This window comes from Drosophila subobscura, chromosome A (assembly GCF_008121235.1).
Source record: "Drosophila subobscura isolate 14011-0131.10 chromosome A, UCBerk_Dsub_1.0, whole genome shotgun sequence".
NCBI lineage: Eukaryota > Metazoa > Arthropoda > Insecta > Diptera > Drosophilidae > Drosophila > Drosophila subobscura.
In genome coordinates, this window is record NC_048530.1 from 8,320,782 (window position 1) to 8,347,335 (window position 26,554).

The window sequence follows — 26,554 nt, forward strand, 5'->3', positions numbered from 1 at the left end:
TTACGGATTCTCAGTTACGATAGCATAAAAAAAAAAAAAAATACACATATTATTAGGCGCTGGGCTTAGTGGCTAAACGGTACTTACATAATCGAGTATCACTAACAATATATATCGTTAAGTATTTCTTTATTTGTTACTTGTTATTATAGGTATTTAATTTCCTTCGATCGGGGAGTACGCATCCCATCCCATCCACACCCAATCCTCCCACTCCCACTCCCACTCCCACCCATTCATTTATCAATTCTCTACAATTCTCGATCGACGCCAAAAACAACAAACAGTTTTTCTTTTTCTTTTCTTTTTTCGTTTTATAAATACAAGTTTAAAAAAAAAGGGACTCGCACTATACGTGTGTGTGTGTGTGTGTGGGTGTGGGTGTGTGTGTATACTCATATCTGTTTATATATATAGAAAAAAAAATGCTAGTTGATCCATCTAATATTTTATATTAGCCATTAGCCTAGTAAAATTGTATATTTTTTTATTTTGATGAGCGGGCGGCATCCCCCACCCCATCCCATCCCATCCCACCCCCCATCCAGTCATCCTCCTTTATATCCTTTATATATCGTTGTGAAGTATGAGCAATGCTGTAGTCCTACGTTTTAGCCTGATATTGCATGAATGAATACATATACATATACATATACATATTCTGTGGTGTGTGTGTGTGCGTGTGTGTCTGCATGACATGGGAGTGGCCAAGGCGGCGACTGCTCGTTGATCGTTCGATTTTTAGTGATAAAATGCCAATGCCTTGGCATAGTACGAGGTACATGGTCATGATATGCGATCGGGACTCTGCCTTGGGCCCGCCTCCTGCTCCTCCGCTGCAGTTGATGCCGCCGCAGGCTGCTGCTGTTGCATATCATAGTCCGGCGTTGCCGAGCGGGACCGTGGCCGCAAATACTGGGACTGTGAGTGGGACTGGGAGTGGGAGTGGGAGTGGGACTGAGGCGAGCTCTTCGACACGGGCGGCGTGATCGAGTGCTGCGAATTCGAGTCGGAGGAGGTGCGTCTGCAGAATGGACCCAGTCCGCCGGCAGCAGCAGCACCTGCGGCCAGCATGTGCGGCGCCAGCTGGGGGAAGCGTGGCAGTCGCGGCAAGCCGGCGAACAGCAGCGGATTACCGCCATGATTGAGCAGCAGCCGCGGATCGCCGCTACCCATGAAGGCATTGGCATTGCCACCGCCATCCCCGAATGTCGTCGGCGACTGCCCATGGCCGTGGCCGTGGCCGTGGCCATGGCCGTGACCATGACTCACCGCGAAGCGATGCTGCAGTGCCTCAATGCAGAGGGGCACGCTCAGCCCATGGGCATGGGCACCCGCGCAGATGCGTGCCAGGATCTCCGCCTGGATGTTGCCGGGCACCACGCCCACGGGCGGGCAGCCGCCGAAGCCGCCCTTGTTGTTGTTGAGATTCACATTGAGGCCCATGAGATCCAGCAGGGGATCGTTGCCGCCAGCGCTGCTGGTGCAGGTGCCGGGCAGGTGGCCGTGATCATCGCTTGTCGAGAGCAGCTTCCGGTGCAGATTGAGGTTGGAGCTGTGGCGATCGCGGCTGCGCTTCGAGGGGAATGCCGCATTGCAGCCATCGATGTTGCACTTGTGGTGGAGCTTCAGGTGAACGCTCTGGTAGTGTGTCTTCAGGTGGAAGTGATTCTGAAAGATCTCCCCACACGCGGTGCACTTCAGTGGATTCTCCTTGTCAATGGGCACCTCTGGCTCTGGTTCGGGCTCGGGCTCGGGCTCCGGTTCGGGTTCCGGTTCGGGCTCTGGTTCCGTCTCGCGCTCTGTCTGCTCCTCCTCCTCCTCCTCGCCATTGGCCAGCGTCTTGAGCAAATCCCCACCAGGTGGTGTGTTGTTGTTGTTATTGTTGTGGATCCTGCCGGTACAGTCCTGAATCTCGTCGGTGCCGAGTAGCTCCTGCTTGATGCGCAAATAGCGATTCTCATCGTTATCATAGCCCAGGGCCAGCTCATCCAGCGGCTCCTGCTTGATGATCCCAATCCCAGTGCCAGTGCCAGCCGAAGCCCGTGAGAGATCCAGCGTGGTGCAGCCCGCATCCTTTTCCGCCTCCGTTTCGTCCGGCAGCTCCGTCTTGATGCTGACCGGCGGCGGCCTGCCATCCCCCGGCGTTGTGTAGGGCGTGAGCGGTGGCGAGGGAATGGCCTTGGTGGACTCGCTGCTCGAGCTGGAGCTGCTGAGTCCCATTTCCGTTTCTTTGGCTGATGAAGCATGCTCCTCCCCCCCACCCACTGCCGCTGTGGCGCCCGCACCCGCTCCCGCTGCTCCTGCCACCTCTGCGCCCTCCGCTGCAGCGCCCAGTCGAATCTTCTTGATGGAGAGATCGGCGGCCACGTCATAGTCGAGGGAGTTCTCGCAGGAATTCTCATCCGACTGGACCGTGCAGCGCACTGGATTCTGGCTCTTGCGCTTTCGCTTGCTGGCCGAGATCTGGCCATGGCCATGGCTGGGCGAGTCGTCGCGCTGCTCGTCCATGGCCTCCAGACCGTCTGCCGTCGCTTTGCCCGGGCTGGGCTGCTCTTTGGTTTGACTGTGGCAGTGGCTGTGGCTGGAGACGCTCGCATCGTCCTGGTCCTGCTCCTGCTCCTGGTCCAGCATAAAGTCCCGATCGTGGCCATGGCCGGGCCTGTCCGGTATGCTGTCCAGCTCGTCGCCCACCACCAAAATGCCATCTCCGTCGGGATCGTCGTCATCGTCCTCGCCATCGCCATCGCCATCTGCGTCCCCATCGTCGTCGTCATCGTCGTCGTCGGGCATGTGGATGCCCACCTCGAGTATCTCGTCATCATCCTCGTCCTCGTCCTCGTGGGACTCCACCTCCAGCGCCTTGCGCCTGGGCCCCTGCCCATCGAAGCGTCCGCCCACGAGCATGCCCCCGTTCTCCATGTACGACCGCTGCAGATACTCCTGTCCGTGCTTCAGATCCATGGCCGAGCCCCCGCCCATTGCCGGATGGTGGCGCAGATCGGGGGGCGGTGTCAGCAGGGGGAAGCTGCCGAAGGGCGCCAGCCCCGCCATAATGCCGTTGGGCGCCTGCAGGAGCAGCGGATGCGGCTGGGCGGAGCGTCCATCGTGCGGCGAGATCTTTCGTCGCAGATGCGGCGAATGGAGCTTCGGATTGGGATTGGCGCTGTGCCGATTGCGGGACCTGCGCGAGCTGAACATCATGCTGCAGCCGTCGACGGTGCACTTGTGCATCTCCCGCAGATGCACCGCCGAGAAGTGAATCTTCAGGGCGCCCTTGTCGCAGAAGGTCTTCAGGCAGACGTTGCACTGCACCCGCTTCTTGCCGGTCACCGGATTGATGAACTGCGTCCCCAAATTCGCGGGCATTGAGCCCCACTGGCGCTTGCTGCCGCCCCCTCCCCCGCCACCACCACCGCCACCGCCACCGCCGGGCGAGTGCGTCTTTCGGCCAGAGCGTAGGTTGGAGGACAGAGCCAGGCGGGTCATGCGCTGGGAGCCCGAGCCACCGGAGCCACCGGAGCCGCCCGAGCCCGAGCCTGAGCCAGAGCCCGATCCTGACGCTGTGGAGGAGGAGCAGCTGTTGCTGCCTTTATCCAAGTGACGCGACGACTTGCCCGAGGACTCGTCTCCTCCCCCTCCAGTGGATGATTTTTGGTGGTGCGAATGCGAATGCGAATGCTGCTGATGCGGATGTGGGTGCTGATGCTGATGCTGCTGCGGATGTTGATGCGGATGCTGATACTGGTGACTGTGATTGTGACTGGGCGAATGATTGCCGTGACTGTGACTGTGACTGTGACTGTGTCCGTGGCCGTGGCCATGTCCGTGACTGTGTCCGTGGCCATGACCCATCTCGGAGCGATCGCCCGACGTCTGATTGCTCTGCGATTGCGTGGACGACGAGGACTGCGACGACTGCTGCGGTGGGGGCGGCGGTGGTGGAGGCGGCGGCAGGTGATACGGCAACGGGTGCCCCGCCATGGCCATGGCGCTGAAAAACTGATTGCTTTGGGCGGCTGCCGCAGCCGCTGCTGCAGCAGCAGCCGCCACGGCGGCACTCTTCTCCCCCGGAGTGCTGGCCTCGCTGATCCGACGGCGTGCCTGGGCCAAAACGGCGGCCTGCTGCACCGCCTGCTGCTGCAAATGCTGCTGGTGGTGGTGCACAAACTCGGTGGGGCTGGGCGGCAGTGGTGTGGAGAAGGCCCCCAGGCTGGCGGTGCTGATCTTTCGGAAATCGAAGGGCTGCATATTCTGCAGATCGCTCAGCGGATTCATTTGGGCGGTGCTCATGCTCGTGGCGGGCGGGGACACGGCCGTCGAGGCTGGGGCCGTGGAGCAGGCGGCGGGATTCCGACTGCTGCTGCTGCTGTTGGTATTGGTGGTGTTGTTGTTGTCCGTTGAGGGCGAGGGCGAGGGATTGCGGAAGTAGCTGGCCGCCGAGAGCTTCTGGTGCAGCTGGCTCTGCAGATGCAGCTGGGCGTGGGCCAGCGACGAGAAGTGGGCGCTCATAGACTGATGACTGCTCCCCACATTCGCGTTGGTATGGGAATTGTGATTGTGATTGTGGTTGTGGTTGTGGTTGTGGCTGTGATTGAGGTTCAGGGGATGGCGCAGCGGCAAGGTCAGTGGTAGCGGCAGTGGCGGCGAACTGCGGCGACTGGGTGTCATCACCATCGGAACGGGCACGGGCACGGGGGAGCTGGAGCTGGAGCGCCGAAGATTGCCAATCGATGGATGCTGGTGGAGGTGATGGTGATGATGATGTTGCTGTTGCTGCTGCTGCTGTTGGTGGTGTTGGTGGTGGTGCTGCAGGTGGTGCGTGGGATGTCTCTCATGGCCGTGGTTCAGCGGCAGGCGATAGCCGAGCAGATACGGATAATCGATGGGGATGGCCCCCGACGATGGACTGGCACTGGCCGAACCAGGCGGCGGTGGACTCGCTAAGTCCTGCAGGCGACTGTTGTTGGTCTGTAGATGTTGTTGTTGCTGCTGCTGCTGCTGCTGCTGTTGTTTTGCCTGCGGATGTGAATGCTGCTGCTGTTGTTGCTGCTGCTGCTGCTGCGGATGCGGATGCAAGTGCGGATGCTTCTCCTGACCAATATTCATCAAGCGGCTTACAAACTACAGTTAAACGGTATATTTTGTTTGACAATATCGTAGACTAGATATAGGATGTTGATGTATAGCTCTGTGTTTGTGTTTGTGTGTGTGTGTGTGTGTATAGATTCGTTGTGGTGTGGTCCTCCTCTCTCCTCTTTTGCTGCTCCTTATCCTTCCAATTCCATGCAATGGCTGCAAAAATATTTCAAAAGAGAAGAGATTTCGTTATGGCAAATGGCTGCAGAGATTCTAGCAACAAAAAAGTACTAAATATACCCAAATATACCTCAAATACTAAATGTATTTAAAATGTGCTAAAAAACGAATGACTTAAAATAAGAAATACCAAAAGAAGTACCAGAAAATACCAACTAGCAGGCAGAAAAGCTTCCACAGAAGAAACGGCAAACGAAATATTCGCAAATTGACAATTTTCCTTAATGTAAAACAACTGAAACACCCAACTAGGGTTATAACTAATAAAGTCTACACACCCCTTGGATATCTACGAGCTGTGTGGCAACGAGTTTTTTTCTGTTTTTTGGACCTGCCCCCTCAGTGGCCCTTGGGCCATATCGGCTCTTCATCTGAAACATTGTCCCACTATAAGCACCAAAAAGTGCTCAAGGAGTTTCCACCGAAAACGAAGCCTAACGAAGTGGCCGCCAGACCTCCCAGGCACACATCACCACCACATCTCGGGCGATTCGGGCGATCCGGGCGACCAAGGTGATGTGTGTGCTCTCCCTCTCCCTCTCCTCAACGTGTGTACATATGATTATTGAAAAGAAAAATAAGAATAATGATGTGACAAATTCTGAGTGGACACTTCACGGAGCTCTCTGGAGAGCCGGCGAATGCGAGGACAGACACTTGGAGGCACATGCAAACACACAGAGAAGACAGAGAGATCGCACTGGGCCAGTGTTGGAGAGTGGACGAGTGGAGAGTGGAAGAGTGGAGAGGGAGTGGAGTGGAGAGCCCGGCGTGACATGACAATGTCCGAGTGCCAGAGCGAGTGCCAGAGCGATTGCGAGTGCGAGCAGAAGACGCTCTTCGTGCTGTCCATGACTGGGGCCACTTCAAGTTGCCATGTCACATTCTTGGGCACCGCACAAGAGTCAAGATCTCGATGTCTAGTCGACCCGACCCCTAGCTAAGCCATTGGCCAAAACTGGCTCTGATCGTGATCTTTAAAAGCGATCAAGATCGAGGCAGACACAGAGGTAGAGATTGCGATCTCTGCGGCAAGATCTCTTGACGAATTGCTAAATGATGATGATGACTGCTCCTTGGCAATGAATTCATTAGTTAACGATGCTCCCAAAGCAACTACAGCTAATTCCATGCCTCAGCAATCATTGGAAGTTCTTTGAAGCTTTGAAAAATACATCAAATTGCAGAGTTTCGCTCACCAAGTTATCAGTGGAAAGATAATAATTAATGGCTCAATGTTTCACATATCTTGGGCTTAAATCAACCGCAAATAAATCAACAATGTTCCCAACTTTGGAAGATATTTTTGAAATTGCTCTGCCACAAGCTGATTCAAGCTGAAATGATTTGTTTACGAGTAAGCAAAGAGCGATGCAAACAACCTAATATTGATGTCCTTTGCCACGGATTCAACTATATTTATTAAGTATTACTGGCCTCGAAAGAATAATGTCAATCCAATGTATGTAAATCCCGATTAAGGTAATAGAAAGTAGACAATCATTTTTTGTTGGTTAAGCTGACAGATTTTCGTCCCGAGTATTATCGGTTTTCCCTATATGGCAGTTTTCATTACTCTATTATTAAATTGCTGCCTGACTGGCTGGCTGTCTGTCTTTGCATTGGCATATGTCATCCAGCCAAGAGTCATTTAAATGGTATACAAATTGTATTTTAATTGCCACCTGTTCGGTGTGGTGTCTTTTTGTTGCTGCTGCTGCTGCTGCTGCTGCTGCTGCTGCCTGCCTGACGCTGTAATGACATTTATTTCGATTACGTTTCAGCTCTCTACAGAATCTGTGGCAGCCAGAGATGAACAGTCTCTGTGCGACAGTCTCGGCCGCTTTTAATTGCTTTCGGTTGCCCTCTCCCTCTCCCTCTGCCCCGCACCTCTCTCGAGTATTTTTCTGTTTATTTTTGCTCTGTTCTGTTTCTGTTTCTGTTTTGGCTCGCTCCGAATTCGAGTTCGAGTTCTGACCAAACCAGTTCCCAAGCCCCAGGCCCCAAGCCCCAAGATCGTGTGTGCTTGTGCCGCTGTAGGTCTTGTAAGTATATGGCAGGGCATAAAGCCAGACGACAATTGTATCAATCTGATCTGTTATTGCATCAAAGTGACAGTTATTTAAGTCTATAATTTGGCGCATGTCTGTATTTACGTATTAAGTTCAGGCGGACATTGAGACCCTACCTCCACGATATTCCTAGCATTTCCATCTTCCAGCCCAAGCTGTGCCACACGGCAGCTGGCTGATTGCTCAAGTTTTCATTTGGGCTATCCAGAAGAACCAAATCCAATTCGAATGCAATTTCAAGTTTCATTTATTGTGGTCCGATCGAAGCTTTAGGTCATGGTTTAAGATCATTTTGAGACCACAAACTACAACGATATCACGCAAAGTCCATACAAAATTCGATGTGCATTCATTTATGTTCGTCTAATTGTTCTGTCCAAAGTTTTTCATACCACTTTTGATTGTCATACAATGGCACTAACACGAAAAGCAATAGGGAAAAACCAATCGATAAAACCATTCTGCTATGGGGTGGTTCCATTATAAAATCGGTTAAGATTATCCCGAGAATAATCGGAAATGCATTCAGCTCAGAGATCGCTGCGTTCCTCGCTATACAGTCCCTACAGAGCATGGGCTATACTTGATATTGATTCTGATGGGCAATTTCCGAGGCGTATCCACACTGCCATATCCATCAAATCCATCTCTTGATGGGGCTGCGTGGCAGTCTGGACTCCTTTCAATTTTGAATTTCACATGAAACTCATTTTCGTCTTCACAACAAAATTGCCGCTAAGCTGCGCGACGTGTGTGTTGGTTGTGTGTGTGTGTGTTTGTGTGTGTGTGTGTGTGTGTTTGTGTGTGTATCCTAAAGAAACAAAGAAAAGAGAAAAATGGCATTCCAGACACCAATCATCTTTATTATTGGGCTTTATCGCATGGAATCAGCAGCAGCAGCCGAAGCAGTCATAAGGAACATTTTTTTAACGCATTCCGAAGGCCATAAAGCAGAAGCCATAAATGCGTGTTAAAGTCGACCAACAGAAAATTTCAAATGTCAACCATTAAACGCGGCAAAATGCGATGCGATGCGATGCGATCCGTTCCGATACGATACCAATCCAATCCAATGCGGATTGTCCCACAGATCTTCAACACACAAACCCGTCACGACGGAGGGGGCCCCAGTCCCAGCCTCAGCCCCATCCCCAGCCCCAGACTCAGCCGCGGCTCTATTTTGTAAAACTTAATTTATGAAACACATAAAAAGTGTCAACACGGCTTGCTGCATATGAGATATGTTGGGCAGGCAGCCAAACGCTCAGCACCGATCGCCGTCAAAGCCATGCGCCCCGGCTCCCCGGCTCCGGCCACAGAGCCAGAACTGATGTTAATGCCCGATGCTCGATGCCCCAATGTCCCCGGCTATACCGAGAGTCGACAGCGCCCGTGACCACGGCATCACTTCAGTTCTGATTATGAACGCCTCTGATCGCCCCCGACTGCTGCCGAACAACAAAGCTTAACAAAGTGATTTCAACAACAAAAATCACTTCTTTTTTCATTCTTTTCTTCTTTCATTTTTGTTGTTTCTTTTCTTTTTATGCAAATGGCTTATGGGATCGGTGACGGAAGCCGCTGGTTGCACCACACCACAGAGCACAGCACACCAAGAGCCAGAGAGAGAGAGCGCCAACGGATGAGGCTCAATGGAAAAGGACACGGCACGAACATGGATTTTGGAGCTGTCTCGGAGCTGTGGTCTGGCTTGGTCTCGGTTCTCTGGGGGGGTACAGTGGCGCTACTCTCTGGGCACTGGGCACTGGGCACTGTCTCAGCCGATCAGATGTGATGTTTTGGGTCTGACTGCACAGCAGGAGCTCCGCGGCTGTGTAAGCTGCTGCCGATGCTGCCGAGCTGCTGCTGGCCCTGTCTTAGCGGCCGGCTACCCGTAATCCGGGACTTAGACTGTGTAATAAGTGGAATGGTTGGGTTAGGCCCTCAAGCGCACACGACGCGGACAGCCGCATCAATATGATCTGGCAGCAGGAGCGGCGGCGAGCTGTTTAGGAGGAAAGTGTGATGTTGGGGCTACTGGGATATCTATGGGATATCTGGACAGCGCATCTTAGGGCACACTTTCACGAAATTAACTTTGCTTAATGAGCTGTCGGACACAAGGCCGCCAAGAAGGTTAAAGAAACTCCAGAATTGGGATTTAGAATTCACGAAATTGTCTGATTTCTAATAGGAGAATAATACGAAAGGATTTGCCATCACAGTTCAATGTTCGAGCAGCTGCTGGCACTCTTTTGCAATCTTTATTTGTTACAGTGCTCTTTGTGTGTGTTTTTTTTTTTTTTTTTCGGGGCGTCACCAAAGTGATGACCGAAGTTTGCGTCCGAGCTTTGGCGGAGTTAGAGGAGCACTCAAGCTCTGATCTCTGGGCCTGGCCATGGCATTTTGGAGTGGAGTGGAGTGGAGTGGAAACCAGGCTAAATGTAAACCAAAGCGATCTTCAAGTCTGAAATCCATTCTCCATTCCGGAGACGAGACGAGACGAGACCAGGGCAGCACAAGAGGAGCCATTCTTGTTCGTTGCCGGGAGCGAAACAAACGATTGATTGAAGGCAAGAGGCAAGAGGCAGAAGGCAAGAGGCCGGGAAGCAGCGGCAGCGGCGGCGGCGGCGGCTTTGTTCATCTGCTACAAGCATCGCATTTAATGAGATTTATATCAGTTTTTAATAGCTTTGTGACTCTATTGTGTTGTGGCGTATCTGAAGCGAATCTGGGGCCATCTCGGCTCTTGGTCTCTCTATAGAGATATAAAAATTAGTTTGTTTGGGACATTGTCAAAATGGCTTATGAGTGACCGAACGAAGCAGCGAAACAGAGAGGAGGAGGAAGTGAATACCAGCTAGGCTTTGGCTTATACTATGGATGCCACATACTACTTACATCTCAAGAGAGCGAGAACCGTTGCCGTGTAGCCGTGATCCGACTTTTACTTCCCAAGTGCCTGGACAGTGCTGTGGGATCTGAAAGAGTAGAGAGCAAATGGTTAATCGATGAACTTCACGAGATGTCAAATATAAGCCACATCGAACAACGAAATATTTCACACATCCATGCAAGATCAATCATCGAATCGCATCGAATCTCTGCTGGCCGTGCTCTCAAATATCGATTTGATGTTGGGAACTGCCCCGCAGATCTCATGCCCCTCGGCATTCCCCATCGAAATGGTGTTAATTCAAATCAAATGACAAAATATAATAAACGATCATAATATTTAATCCGAGTCGCCTCTAAAACGATACGACAAATGTGCCAAGTGCCTGGGCACACACAAACAAACAAAAAGTCGCGACATTGGATGGCTGACAGAGGGGCTTACGGTTGGCTCTAGACGACCCACAGATGAGCTCTCAACTATTATTTGAAGTATTGAAAATTATGGCTAAAATATCAGTTACAATTAATAAAGCATTTCAACCAGGAAAAGTCATCCAAATATTTTTCATGCATGCAATCTTTTATCTCTGAGCCCATGGACCTTGCGGTCCCTTCCGTAGCGGAAGCAGCAGCAGCAGCAGCGTATGACACAAAAGTGTAAAGAGAAAACCAATTAAATGAGCTAATCAAATAATATTGTCATTAGCACACACCAGCACACGGCAACAAAAGAGAAGAAACCAAATTTAAACGGCTTATTAGCAGTACCATTTAGGCATTTTTGTCTGTTTTTTGTTGGGGGCTTGAGCAAACAAATTGGGAATCAGAAGCAAGTACCCTACACCCTGCTGACTAGAGCTTGAAGAGTTCGACATATTTTCCATGGTTTCTCGCTCAGCAACTCCTGCTAACTTGTTACAAATAATTGCAAAATATATTCTGTTCTTTGCCCTCTAATGATAGCCCAGCAGAGCGTTTCCTCCCACAGGTCAGTGTAGGGCATTCCTGGGTTCGCCATTCATGGCTCTGCTTTTTACACGTATTTCACTTATTTTGCTTACTTTGTTGGCTTTGATGGCACTTGGACAGTTAACAGTTTTAACTACGCAAACATTGGCGCAATTCATTAGCGGAATTATCGCCTGGCCGTGTATTATTTACGACCATTTGTGTGGCATGAGATGGCATGGGGCACATGTCAACTGCCAGGCAAACAGCAAATCAACATCCATCAAATCTATAACAGATCTCCCCCAGAGGCTTTTTTTGAATGCCTCGCAGCGTATGCGATCGATGGTTGGTTTATTGATTCATTAATGAAATCGTCCTTCGTACCAACTGCACTTTGCAGCTGAATATTTTATGTGCATTTTTCCACTATTTCTCGTTTCCACATCCTGATCCCTGACCCAACGCTCCTTCAGTCCAAGCCCAAGCCCAAGCCCTTCCTTTCTACCAGTGGCAGTGTCTTTCTGCAAAAGTTCGAGTAGTATTTTCCCCTTGACGTTGTAATTGAATCAATAATAAAATCAAAATGTACGACGACAATGACACTTGGGCGGGGTTCTGGGTTCTGGGCTCTGGGCTGTGGGCTCTGGGGTCTCTGTCCGTAGCCGTGTCTCCTTGTTCCGGGCTCTCCCATGTCATCGTTACGGAATGGCAACCAGCACTTCAGTGCCACCTCCTGCTGCCACCTTCTCTCTCTCTTTCCCACCGGAATCCAGGTGGGTGCCATTCGCTTGCAAGTCCGAGCTGTATGTTCAATCAATGACTGACTGCCTGACTGTCTGTCTGTCTGTCTGTCTTACCTCCTCTCTTTTTGCGTTTTAGAATTTGTTATAATGTACATATGTATGTGTATATGTGTATATGTGTACATATGTACAATGTATATGTATATATTTCATTTTTGAACTGTCTCCCTGACAGCCTACGAACGCTTTTTGAGTGACGTACAAAATGATGTCGTGTTGTCGTGCCACGGGGACGCGCTATGCGATGTCGACTTCGACTTCGACTTTGACTTCGAACCAGGTTGACTTTTTTCTTTCTTTCTTTTTTTGTTGTTGCTGTCGTTCCCCGTTCAGTTTTCAATAGTAGTAGAGCGGTGTGGAGGGGAGGGGCGGGGACTGTGTGCGACTTTGACTGGAACTGAGTCGAGCGCGATTTTTCGAGTGCGACGTCAAATTGACTAAACTTTTCATTAAAGTCTTTTGAAATTCGGCATTAACCCTTTGGTGAGGCCGTCACCCATCCCGTCCATTGGCCGCTCATTCTCTCTCTCTGTCTCTGTATCCGTCTCTGTCTCTGTCGTTGTCATTGCCTCCTCTCTCTCTCTCTCTCTCTCCCTCTCCCGCCTGTCTGTCGCTTGTTGTCTCTGTCGCCGCTCAAGTGATCCCCCGGCAAGCCATTAGCAGTTGATCCATTGGGCAGGGGAACTGGAACTGAAGAGGCACCACAGCCACAGCCGCAGCCAGAGCCACACACGACTTGACTTTGTCAGCGGCGTGACAATTCCGCATAAATCATAATCCTTGCGCGCACGGCACACACGGCACCACACAAGGGTTAACAGCGACGACGACGTTTGGCGTCGTCAACTGGCGACGGAACAACATTCTCAAGTTGTGTTTGACGTTTCACAGTGGCCACTGGATATAGGTGACCAATGCAAGAATATATTTGCCACAAATACATAAATGTATGTACATAAATACTCTTACATATACATAAATAAATAAATAAATAAATATAAATTATATTATATTTATCTACTAACTATTGCCACCTCCATCGTTGAAGTCTTTACATAATGAGCCACAAATTTGGTACGAATTACATAAAAATAGTTCAAAAATGGGAAATGAATGTTTAGCCAATCGATTAACAAAGAAGAATTTACCATGTGGAAGCTTGTTGCAAATCTTCAACCTTTCCATAGGATTCCAAATAAATATTTTGAAATATTTTGGTATTGTTACAGTGAGGTCCCCCTCCAATTAGGTTCATTCTTGGCAGCGTCTACTATAAAATCTTTGCTCACGCGCTCTTGCTCTTTGGCTGTGTCTCTCTACGGAGCCATCTGACACTGCAACTGACACTGGGACAGGGACAGGGACAGGGACTCCGACTGGCACGGGAGTGGGACTGGGACTTGGGTCTGGGTATGAGTTTGGTTTTGGGGACCTGGAACTGTGACTGGTGACTGCGATTGGGGACTGTGGACTGTGGACTGGCATTCGGCGGTTCGCGTTTGCGTTTCTTTGAAAGGCACCCGTCATGGCAGTGTCAGTGTTTATATGCCGGCCGAGCCAGCGAGCGTCCAGAGCCTCATACAAGGTAGACAGGCGCTCAGTCAGGCCCCAGTCAAGCCATCCAGCCAGTCAGTCAGTCAGTCAGGCAGTCAGTCACAAAGGAAGCACTTGAGAAGTGAACATGTTAACGGGGAAAAATAGTTGGTCGCCTCCTCCGAAGCAAACCGAACCGAAAAGCAAACCTTACCAATCCAATTCCCCGGTTCACGGCCCAAAAGGGAACCGGAGAGCGTGTCTGTGTGTGTGTGTGTGTGTGTGTGTGTGGAAGGTGCATTGTGTCGCCCGAAAACACTTGCGAAAGGCTCTCGAGAGAGCCTGTCAATCCCGAAAGGCAGCCAGCGAATAAGGCAAACAAATGGGTGGTGAAGCAGCAGACGGGAGACCCAAAAAAAAACAAGAGAAGAGAAGAGAAGAGCATTTCGAGTGGTAGTCGGGGAGTCCATGAGTTGGATATATACTCGTATTCGTATTCGTATTCGTAGTCGTGTGGTTATGGCTTGGAGGGTTATGTTATTAGCCCTCGTCGGTACCAGTTTTTGCTGTTGTTGTTTTCTTTCTTGCTTTTTTTATCCAGGGGCGTTACCTCTGTTCGGACGGCATTAAATGATTATCTGGCTGCGGCTGTGGCTTTGGCCACTGAAGATCTCGGTCTGGGGATCGGTATTGGGTCTCTTAAATTATGCGAATTTTATACTTGAGGGTCCCATGTCCTTTATTATGTTTATGCTGAAGTTATTTCTCGCATTTCGTTGCCGTTTCCTTCGCTTTCATCCGATATCGGGTTATTACACACTCAATTCGGAATGTAACTTGGGTTTTTGTTTTGTTTTTTTGTTGGGGTTAGAAGCAGGTGGAAACCCCATAGCTGGGCATTAAAACTTCCGACTTTGTATGTTTATTTGTTACAGATATTTCGCTTCATATTGAGTGCATTTACTTTGAGGACCTTCTTTTATCTAAGAGCTCTCCCCACAGCCTAGAAGTTTATTGATTTGCAGCACACCAGGATACACTTTTTATATTGCCAGATGAAAGATGTTTGGTCTGGCCAAAGCGGAAGTATCCGGGCGATGAGTGATTAGTTATTGGCTTCAGCAGCTGGCTGGCTATCTGGCTATCTGGCTATCTGGCTGGATGGAGTTTTGCATCGCCTGGATGCAAATGATCTTGCGGGAGAGGAGAGCACCTTTTCTTTTTGTTTCTCTTTATCGGCGAATGGGCATCGCAATGGGCATTCCGCCAAATGGCGGCAGTATCAAAACGAAGAGTCCTGCAGTGCCCGTCGATAGGATGGGAAAATAAGATGGCAACAAATTGCACAGGGCCATGGCTATGGGTGTCTGTAATCGTCAGATTGGGTAACATTCGCTCGTAAATGTATCACCGTGGCCTCCTCCTGCTCTCCTGCCCACCAGAAGGGGCAACACGAACACCGCCAGCCGCCAACACCAACCGCCAGCCACCAGCCGCCAACAACTTCTCCATTCGCCGAGTGTGTGATCTTATGGCTAAAAGCGATGCCGCCGCCGCAGTTGCCAACAAGAAGAACTGAACTGGACCAGCGGACAGCGGGACAGCGACACGGCAGAGCCATGGCCTATTTCGATTCGATTTCAGTGCGTTGGGTGCTGCCGCAAATCGAAAAGAAAAACGAGTACGCGCGACTCAATGGGAATATCGCTGGGAGACTGCCTCGAGTCTCTTGCTACACACTTCAGGTACATAACCCTCCACACTCCACACCCCACACCCCCCACACCGCACACCGCACACCCCCTCCCAGGGCCACCACTCCTGCCCCAAATCACCTTTTGGAGTAGTGACCGAAGCGTCGGGGAGCGTCAAGGAGCCAGGGAGTGGACCACATACGGTGCAAAGACCCACCTGCCCCAGAGCCCTCCCCCCCTGCCGCCCGTCCAAGTCGGATCCTCGTCCATTCAGCGGCAGCCTGATCGACTTTGTCGTCTGGCTTCCCCGACTCACAGCCCCCGACACCAGAAACAACACCAAATAGATACCGATTCGAAGCGGCAGCGGGTAGTCCCGACCGACTGGCTGCTGATCTGCCATGGGGGGATGATCATTGAGGAGCAGTGGGAATGCGACGATTTGATCAGTTCTAATGCCAAATTATTTGCGATAGTTTTCGAGCAAGAGTACGACGAATTAAATCAATGAATTGTCCTTTCCAAATACCAATTGAATGAAAATCAAATACCCAATCCCACAGATATTAAATGAAAGTAGATATTCATTCCCACGTTTCTCGCTTGTTGTTGAAAACATCCATTATCCATGAATCAATTTTGGTTCTATTAATCCTTCAATTATTTATAGGTCTTTCTTTTATATTGTCATCTTTATGGTTCCAGTTAGAATCTGCTTTTATTTACTATTATTTTATTTTATTTATCAGGAAGAAACTATCGATTTGTCTTTCAGTTTTCCATTCTCTTTGGGAAAGTATCCTGGGGGAGTAGTGCCAGTCAGCGGGGGGGAGGGAGCCCCGAGCCCCAAGTAAAAGGATCGCGACGAGTGGCGAGTGGCGAGTGGTTCGGGGTGTCGAGTGTGGCTGCAACTTCTACTCTACTCTGAATGATTTTCGGCTGCGTCTGAAAGGTTTTATTTATTTATTTGTATGCGGCATTACATTTATTTTGTTTTTTATTCTCTCATGGTTCATGGGCTGCTGCTGCCTGCCAGGTGAGATGAGAGCAAGATGCCGGTGCCCATCCGAAGCGGTGCTTCTATCCGTTCCCATTGCCATTCCTGTGCCTGTGCCTGTGCCAGTGTCCGTTTCCATTCCCTTTCCCGCTGGCACGTTTGCTTATTGAGGCTGAGACGAGATAAGTGGCTTTTGCTCCTCTCACTCTCTCTCTCTCTCTCTCTTTCTGGCTTTCTGGCTGATCTACGACACTGTACGTGGACGTGGACGTGGAAGTGGACGCGGACGCGGACACGGACATGGACGTGGCATGGATGTTGGATGCGGCAAATGGCGACGGACTGGGGGCTTTTCGTTCGTTCGCACATTTTATGATGGCTCGAGATTGCCATACTTTTTAGCTGCTCCTTGAGAGCCGCTCGCAATTCACGCCAATACCTGTGTGTGTGTGTGTGTGTGTGGTGTGTGTGTGTGTTTGCCGTTGAGTGATTGGATTGGCTTGTCTTGGCTCAAACCCCAAACACCAAACAAAACGAAAAAAAGATTCCAAAAAAGAGTCTCCTTCTATGGCAGGTGTCTCGTCTAACTGTTTGGCTTTGGCTTTAGCTTCGGCTGCCGATTTTCGTCTGCCATTGTCTTACATACATACTCGTACACCTTTTTTTTTGTTTCATTTTGGAGGAGATTCAACCATCGACCTGAACCTGGACACTGGACACTGGAGACTGGACATCCTCCCCCCCATTCCCATTCCCATTCGCACATTCCCATGGCATCGCCATTGTACATTGGCGGTAACTGGTTTTCCCGTCCATACCATACATCCATCCATCCATCCATCGGGGACCGTCCAACCGAGCCAGGAACACTGGCAGAGGCTGAGGCAGAGGCAGAGGCTGAGGCTGAGGCGGAGGCTGAGAGGCAGAATCAGAGTCTGAGGCACAGCAGCCATTGCCTGCCTTCCCCTGCGTTTTGTCTTTTAGCCAGAATTGCCAATCATTCGCAGCCGCAATAAAATTACATGAGTAAAATGTGTCCGCGAGCATTCGTGGTACTTGATCGTTTTTTTTTCCTTCCTTCTTTTTTTTCGTTCTTTTTGTTTTCAAGAGTGCGGTAATCGGTTTCAATTTCATCTTTATAGTGTTATGAAACTCGGGGTTCACGAAAATACCTTCTCGCTTGCCACCTTCAACATTGGACAGACAGACGGACGGACGGACAGACAGACGGACGGACGGATGGATAGTGGGTCTGACTGGTTGTGGCGGATGCACGAGCGTCGCCATGCGGGGGTCGGGTCGTTGGTCATAACTGAGGACTCTCTAGCCATCTGCCGCATCATCGGAAATTGATTGATCTGGTTCAATCTTTGGTTGGGGCATGGGCATGAGGAACTGGCAATGGTCAGCAGAGGTGCATAGGAGGGCAAATGAATCTAAAGTTTATCTGGTTTTATTTTTCAGCTAACTCCAAAATAAAAGCAAAACAAAGCTGGGAGTGCATTCCCGGGGATTTTCTGCATATTGTTCTTGCCAAATAACTCGAAATCGAGCTCTCTAAATTATGGCTTTGCACATATTATATTTAAATTATCTTCAAGTAATAATAATTAAAATTGATTGCCATTAACTATGTCTAATTAATGGCATTTGTTGGTTCTGTTTTTCCGGTTTTCCTTTTTGGTGATTATGGAAAATATTTGTAACATTTTCACGCTCTAACCAATGATCGGTCACCCTGGATATCCACACTGTGGATCGACGACGACGCCCCTGGGTCGTCCACTGCAGCTGCATGTCCCAGTCGCTGCAGCCGCTGCAGCCGCTGCATCCGCTTTAGTGCTGTGTCCATGCCGCTGGGCTCAGCTCTATTGCTGCTGCTGCTCCATCGGCTCCTGCTGCTGCTCCTACTTCACCATTTATTTCGGCATGCCCTGGACTTGGACTTGGACTTGGACTCACAGGCCTGTAGAAAGCAATTCACTGTAATTGCTTTGTGACTTATGGCCCGGCCCAACTTGCGCGTCCATCGTTCGTGGCCGCAGTCGCGGGGCAGGTAGCCGGCCAGCCAGTCAGAGACAAAGCTGAAGCTGAAGCTGAAGCTGTATAGCTGCCTCTTGTCGTGGTCGTGGCCCAAGTCTGATGATGCCTGACGCTGCTGAGACTGAGACTGAGGCTGAGGCTGAGACTGCGTAGCCCATGGAAATGGTAGTGGCGTCTTGACCTTGTCATGCCATTAAATAAATTCAAACAGAAACTGAACTTGGTCTTGATGTGTGCTGTGTGCTGTGTGTGCATGCAGCAGTGTGCTCTGTACTGTGTACTGTGCTCTCCAGAGCTGAGCTAAGGCTGTGGCTGAGCTTTGCCCGTAGCCAGGGCCTAGTCGTGCGACATGACAAGTGTCCGCCTCTCCCTCTGGAGCCCCTCCCAGTGCCGCACCACAGCGATCTCTGCTGAACCTTGGGGTTCCACCCCCTTTGCTGCTGCCTGCCTGCTGCTGCTGCCTTCAACAGTTCCCAACACTCCCATCGCGCAATCCTTTTGGCCATATAACGAGTTGCCATATTTTGATGGATTCGTCTCTGCGAGGTGTAAATATTAACCAAAGGGCAGTGCGAAAACGTGCAAAACCCCAAAAGCAAAACGCAAAAAGCAACAAGCAACAAGCAAAAAGCCTTCTCCTGCCTCTCGCATCTCGCAGCCCGCCTGTTGCCGCTTTTTAGCGTTGCCGCTTCTTCGGCAGTAACTGGTAACTGGTTGCTGGTTACTGGTTGTTGCTGCTTGCTGCTTGCTGGCTACTCCATACTCCAGCAGTTGTTAAACTTGATGACTGATGCTCATTGAATCTAATACGAATACGAATACGAATATGAGTATGAATGCCATGCCATGCCGGCACCTTCCCCTTGTGGCTTATGGGGCTCCTGACTGCCTGCAGCGCGTTCGGCTTCGCTTGCAGAAATTGTCATCAAGGACTGGCTACTGACAGCTGGCATAATCGTCCCATCAATTGGTGACTTCAATTATCACAAAAATTATGAACATGCAATGGCAACTGTTGGCAGGAGGGGAAGCTTTAAGGAAATCCAACGGAATATTTAGACTCTCCTCAGCCTAAGTTTAAAGATTAGGATTTAGCTAGAGGCGGGGAAATGCGTTTGTCATTTGGTTTGGCTAATGTTTTCTTCGGTTGGGAATGGGGGCAATGTGCTATGGAAATGGAAATGGAAATGGGGAATATTGACTAATCAACATATCAGCACGATGGTGGATTCTTTCGTCCAGGAGTTGAGCTCGCTGGACTCGACTTGCGTGTCTGTTGCCCCGTCCCATGCGGTGTGGCAATTGCAGCAGATAATGGCGCAAAGTGCCCCGCCACGGGATGGGACTCGAAGTGGAACTGGAACTGCAATGGCAACTGCAATGGCAACAGGGAATCGACAGGGAGAATGGCAACAGGGAATTGGACTTGGGTTTGGCTTTGGCTTTGGCTTTGGGTTAGGATCACGGGCCAAAGTTGGTCGACACAGCTGATGCGTGTGCCTGGTACGAGCTGCGAGGTCCGCTCTGTCCGCTCTGTCCGCTCCGTCCGCTGGGTCCGCTTTGCTTGGACTCGACTTGTCATTAGCTCACAGCTGCCAGCGTGAGCTCAATTATTGGCGCTGGCCCTACACGGCGCTCTCCTCTTGCAGTCTGGCGGTCGGGCAGGAAATCGCATGCCATTACAAATTGTCCACATCAATAAATGCTGCGGCAAGCGAAATGCTCTGCGCTGTGTGTGCCCCGAGTACTCGTCTTGTCCGCTGTAATTGTGTCTCCCGATGTCACCCGTGTGTTCTCATGCCAACCCAAACCCTTCGATTGCCGGTGCAGGGAGTACGACGACCTTGGGCCATGAGTTTCACTCAGTCAGTCAGTCAATCCGTGCGAGCTTCCCTCGGTGTTATGTGTTCCAAGGGGAAAGAGCCTCAAGAGTTGTGACATAAATAATCTTGGCCTACGATTGCGAAATAAATCAATCCATTGATGGATAACGCAGAGATGAAAACTTCAGACTTCATTTCAGAGTACATTTCTGTTGACTTATTTTACAATCTTAATCTACAACATAAAATATTGAATCATCGTAGGAACTATTAGTTGTGGCTTTTTGTGCATTCTTCAATCATTTTATCCTTAACTTTGATCACTAGTAACACTGAATTAGCCAGGGAATTGGAGGAAAAGGAGGTACAAAGGAGAGAATAGTTTGTGGGGTGTTGGGGGTCGCATGTCGAATGCTTTAACTTGTAAAATATATCTACATATGTACATGCAGCTATGTACCTACGAGTACATAAAAGAGATTATTTATAAATGTGTGCATAAATATTCAGTATATGGCACGACTAATATAATCGCAGTTCTTTATTATCGGAAAGGTCGGAAATTGGCTTGTCTCCATTCTCCATTCCTGCGAAGCTTTAATATTCCAATTATTTCTTTATTGGTTTGTCAAACATATTCACATCGCTGTCGTATCATAAACTACCCATTGGGATCGTCGTCTCCCTCTCCCTCTCCCTGTCCCTCTCCCTGTCCCTCTCCCTGTCCATCTCCCTCTGGCTCTGTTCGTCTCCATCTTGGTCTGGTCTGGCCTGCTGCTGCTTCTTGGTCTCTCACCCATTTCCTCGAGTGCAGCAGTCCCCAAATGCGAACTAATTGCAGAGCTTGCTTCAAAAAGCGGGGGACTAACCACGAGACACGGGACAGTGGGACAGTGGACATCATTGGACGGTGGGCAATCGAAAATCTTTGACCCAAACATAAACATGAATGCCGGAGCCGCCAGCCTCTGGCCATCATCAGTGGGGCTCGTTAAAAGCGAGTCTGAGTCTGAGTCTGAGTCTTGGTCTTCGGTCTTGGGCCTTGGGCTTTTGGCGTCGTCTCCGCACTCTGTGCCGTGCCCCAAAGTAGTGTTTGACTTTGGCTCCAACTCCAATTCCAACTCTGTCTGGGAGAGTCGGGGACTCTGCTCTGGTTGGGGCTTTCTTTGCCACAATAGCCCCAGTGTTGCCCCATGGAAACTGTTTGGCATGCGTGATAATTTGAATATAAAAGCCTATTAAAATGTTGCAGGGGAGGGAGCATGACGACTACATCAGCGCTTCCCGAAAAAAAGAGAAGCATTCACTTCTCAAGCCTTAAATGCATAATTAATTTCCCAAAGAGAGCGAGGGAGAGAGCGAGATGTTTTCCCAGAGAATTGTCAACCTGCGGAGTTTGGAGAATGGAAATGGGAGAGGGAGAGGGAGAGGATGGAGGGCTTTGGTTTGGGTTTTATTTTGGTTTGGTTAGACGGCAATTAAACTGCGGAGCAGGGGGACAGAGAATGGGGAGTTTACGATGTGAAAAGAAGCCATTAAGGTCGCGCATGTCACAAATTAGCCAAAATTAAAAACATTTAATCTCTGCCGTGCTCAGGCCCAAGCCCAAGCCCAAGCCCAAGTGTATCCAAGAAGCCACTTTTCAGGCGACTTCAAGCCGTTCCAACCGCGATGAAAAGCCCCACAAAAAGAGACAACAACAACAGCCACAAAACATCAAACTGAATAGAGAGACAAAGCGCAGCTGAGCAGCAGGAGAAAAAAGAAAAGCACACACACCGCCCGTCACATGAATAGCCCCATCATTCATTTTCGCACTCAACTGCAACTGCAGCTCCCAAAAAAGAAAAATCAGCAGAGAAGACAGCACACGATCGAAACTGGAGCACAAGAACGAGAACTGCCAGAGAATGACAGAAATATTTACGATCTATGTATGTAAAGATGTACATATATTTACGAATGAATGCAGTTCTGTAGAAGAGAATGATGCAATCCGAGCAATATAGAAATAGAGGGAGCATTCGTCGATATAAATTATATACCTAATTTATTAACAAATACATGAGAGTTCAAAGAGATGTAAGAGTGATAGAGCCATCAACAAACATCAGAGAATTAAGGAATAGCATTGTTATGCATAAGTTCCTTCTATACCTGCAACGATTTCAATGAAAATTGCTAGATTAATACCAGATTATTACCACAAATAAATACAAGATCTAATATCTAAAACTATCTGCAAACGGTATACCATAAAAATGTCTGCTTCTATTCACATTTCCTGCAGTGTGACGCTCCATTCAATTGCCACAAATAGAAAGTTGACGAGACTTTTACGAGAGAGCACCGCACCCCAGAGCACAAGAGGAATGAAGTCTAGAAGACTAAATGAGATGATACCCACACCCAAGTATCAAGTATTTTGTTGGATTACTGTTTAGATGGTAATGCACGGATGCGACAGGCACAAGCAATACAATTTGTACACAATGCGAATGAATGCCAGCAAGTTCTTAATGCAGTCCAAACAGAAACGAGAACCGAGAGCCGAGAGATTTGTGTGTCAGTTATCTGTCTGGGAGCAGATCAACAGGGATACAATGCAGGAAGTCACTGCTCATAGAGATGGGACCGGGACACAAGAATAACTACAAATTCAATAAAAATGCACTCGTCTGAGAGAAGTTTGCTTCCATATAAAGCTAACGATTTAACATGCAGTCTGTGCGACTCACGCACATCTCTAGCATCGATACCGATGGCAAAGCAGCGTGCTAATCGATTTTGGACCATCAACAGCCACAGACTGGCCGGACTGGACGGACTGGCCGGACTGCTGATTCATCATCATCTTTGTCGAATGGCCGCCAGTCTTGGACGCTGCTTTGATTTAGCCATCGTATCAGTAAATGTGTATTAATAATTGAGGCATGGTAATTATTTTGGGTTGCCAGCGACCTTGTCGACTCAATGAATGACTGACTGACTGACTGGCTGCGGTCTGGCCAGAGCAGAGAGCGAGAGATGAACCTCTGGCAGAGATGGAGCTCTCGCTAGCTTTTGCCAATCTCTCACGGCCTCGTGACTATGACTCTGACTGTGAATTGATTTTTGTATGAATTATGAAAAAAGAAAAAGAAAAAAAATAATAATAACGCGCCGCTTGTAAGTAGTACATGAATTATGTACGAGTATCTGTGGTTGTAGCTGTATCTTTAGCTGTGGCTGTAGCTGTAGCTGTATCCATGAAGTGCGAGCTGTACGCATGTTTCGGCTGCTGTTTTCAGTTTCTGTTTCTGTATTGGCAACATCCCAAGCAGAGCCAAAAAGCAACATAAAACAAAAACAAAAACAGCAAACCAATCCAATCCAATCCAATCCAATCCGATCCGATCCTATACACATCCATCCATCCATCCATACCCGCAATGCCCCTTCATCATCAGACCGCCACAGACAATGGAACAATTTGATTTTGCTTGTTATTTTGCCGGGCGAATAATAATAAAGAAACAGCAACAGAAAGATTGCCTTTGAGTGGGTCTGCAGTGCAATTGTACATACAAAAATATGTATGTACATATGTACACATGTATGTATTGGCTTGTCTGTACCTTGAACCGCGACCCCCTGTCGTTGGGGTGGATGTCGAGAGCTCGGGGTTTGGGGATTGGGGATTGGGTCGGTGCAGCGATTGACGACTGCGATTTTTCGAGGCGTTGATTGACGCGACGAGATTTCAGAATGCAGGTCCGGGTACATACGTACATATGTATGTACATATTTACATACATTTCGTTTGTCAATTGTCAATTGCAAAACGAAAAAGAAAAAAAGATTCGCAATCACACACTGAATGAATGAATGAATGGAATGCCGTTCAGGGGACATCGCCAGCCTTCTAAATAATTTCCCTTGAATTAAATACGAAAAATATTGCAATAATATTACTCAGAAAAAATGTTTCTTAGACCTTGCCTCCCGTGGGATTATCATTTGCAGCACGATAGTCGAGTTGGCATTCGATTTCATGTTTTATTTGTTAATAGATTTTGGTTTGCTATCTAGCACCGCACCTTGCATATTTATTTAAAGCTTTAAATTCTTGGGTTGCGTCTGCAAGTGAAAGTTCTGAATTTGGACTTCAACCTTGTAAGTTTAGGACTAGGACACTTAGCCATGAAATTTCCATCAATTGGTTTTAGATTTTACAGCAGAAAAACTATTAAAATAGTTCTGGCCATTGCATAATTACCAATACATCTCCAACCCACAATTTGTAGTCTCACTCAACATTTTGTCACTTTTGGGCACCGCAAAGAAAATTCGTAGATGAAAGATCTCGTCCGATCTGCGATCTGCGATCAGCGATCTGCTGTATTCGGGCCATTTGCCGCATTCGTTATGGTTATGGCTCTGTTGGACAATGAGTGGCCAAATGGTCGAAACGAAACGAAACGGACTCCGACTCCGAGTCGGGTTGCAACAGCAACAGCAACGCTGATGGAGGAAAATTCAATTTAGTGCCACAGCCACAAAAACAAAAAAAATAAATAAAAATAAAAAATAAAACAGAAGAAAAAGGCAGGCAGGCAGCAGCAGCAGCAGCAAAAACACAACACTACAAGGAAAAAAAACACCGCAAAAGCGAGTGGCGAGTGCAATAAATTGTTTCATTCGCGGCACGACGCGCACCTGACACATAAGCTCCGAATTGTCGTCTTCATCTGCCTCTGCCTGGAAGAGTCGGAGAGCCCGACACAGCCCGAACCCGATACCGATCCCGATCTGGCCACAACCCTCCCCCCCGGAACAGACCAGACCAGCACCGAGCCTGGCCAGAGCCAATCGAGCGACCGACCGCCTCGTCCCGTCCCGTTCCGACCCGTCGGTCGGAGCAGCGGCCTGGCCTCTACATGGTTTGAACATCTGGTGACTCTTGCTGTGAGGAGAGTAGCAGTGCACAGTGGTGCACCACACAAAGAACCACCGAAGATCTACACTGGCAGATCGTAAAAATAGCAATTATCCGTATGCGTAAAACAAAAGTTTGACTTCGGGAACGTACATCTTACATGTACTATGTACATATGTATATACATACATTTATGTATGTACATATGTTTGTATGTAGATCTAGAGGAAGAAAAAACACGACGCATAAACGTGATTTTTACTATATTTAGCTTTAATTTAATTTGAACATACTCAATCAATTAGGAAGTCAGCTCAAAGTGCTCTGATTGGAATAGTAGATGAGGCTTTCATTTCATTTTGAAGGCAGTTTTTGAGAGGGTTTGAATCGAATATTTCAGGCATAACCATGACTTGGGCTGTAAGCAGAACTATAACCTGTAGGTATATCAAATAAATAAATAAATATGTAGACCTGTGCGCCACATCCATTTATTATTGGTATGTGTATATTACGATTATATGTTTTTATCGCACATTCATGATTGTTCCCTTTGCCAGGGCGAGCTGAGCTGAGGTTGTTGAAAGAGATCAGATGGGCTGGCAACAACCACTGTGCCACAGCAGAGGAACAGGAGAAGGAGGCATGGCAGGCATGCAGGCAGCAAGCAGTGGCGGTGGCGGTTGGCGGTGGCGGCACTGCAATTATACGCCATGGCTGGCGGGGGCGATGGCGATTCAGGCGACGGTGCAGCAGCAGCAGCAGCAGCGGCAGCGGCAGCGGATTGAGCGGATTATGCGAGAGCCGGCGCTGGGCAGCAACGATTACGATGACGAGGTCGGATATGGTATGTGGATGTGGATGGGGCAGAGGATGAGGATGAAGACGAGGACGAGGACGAGGACGAGAACGATGTCGTATTGCATCTGCACATTTTCTGTTGCTGTTGTTGCAATTTTCATTTTATGCCACCGCGGGCAAAGGGGTCTCTGGAGTTGAGCTTCGGTTCCACACACAGAACCGTGCAAAATGATTACAGCTTTAGCTTCAGAGCAAGAGAGCAAAAGAGAGACAGAGACAGAGAGAGAGAGAGAGAGAGAGAGAGAGAGAAAGAGAGAGAGAGAGAGATCTTAAGAGTGAAAGAGATCGATTGATCTATCCTTGCCCCTGTGTTCGGTGGGTTGGGGGGGGGAGTGCCAGTTGTCTGTTCTGTTCGGCCCCGCGGCCTGGTGGCTTTCCACCTCATTATAACTTGACTTTACTTTGCTAATTCATGACGAAATATGCTAATTAATAGCCGGCAAAAGGGCACCCAGAAGAGTCGGAGACTCGGACGACAAAAATATGTATATTCAGCCATAAGAGGAACGGAGTGAGACAGAGAGATACGTCTTGGATCCCACGCGGATACGGAAAGAAGCCATCAAACCTAATGAAGAATGATGAGTCCATTAGGAAGGCAACTTATCAGGCCACTTACGAAACACAGATGTAACATGTCAT

The 26,554-nt window shown here is 49.0% G+C and overlaps 1 protein-coding gene across 3 annotated transcripts in view; it reads right to left on the reverse strand.

The window, feature by feature from the left end:
• Positions 1–540: 540 nt before the first annotated feature.
• Positions 541–26,554, reverse strand: part of LOC117893227 (Ca(2+)/calmodulin-responsive adenylate cyclase) — a 32,364-nt gene continuing 6,350 nt past the window's right edge. For 2 of the 3 annotated variants that reach the window (XM_034799778.1, XM_034799767.1), the window contains 2 exons: positions 10,293–10,372; positions 541–5,295 (listed from right to left, as the gene is read on the reverse strand). In XM_034799778.1, the coding sequence (XP_034655669.1) occupies positions 787–5,109 (4,323 nt within the window). In that variant the 5' untranslated portion in view covers positions 5,110–5,295; positions 10,293–10,372 and the 3' untranslated portion in view covers positions 541–786. The remainder of the gene's footprint in view (positions 5,296–10,292; positions 10,373–26,554) is intronic. The other variant, XM_034799788.1, reaches the window with a different exon arrangement.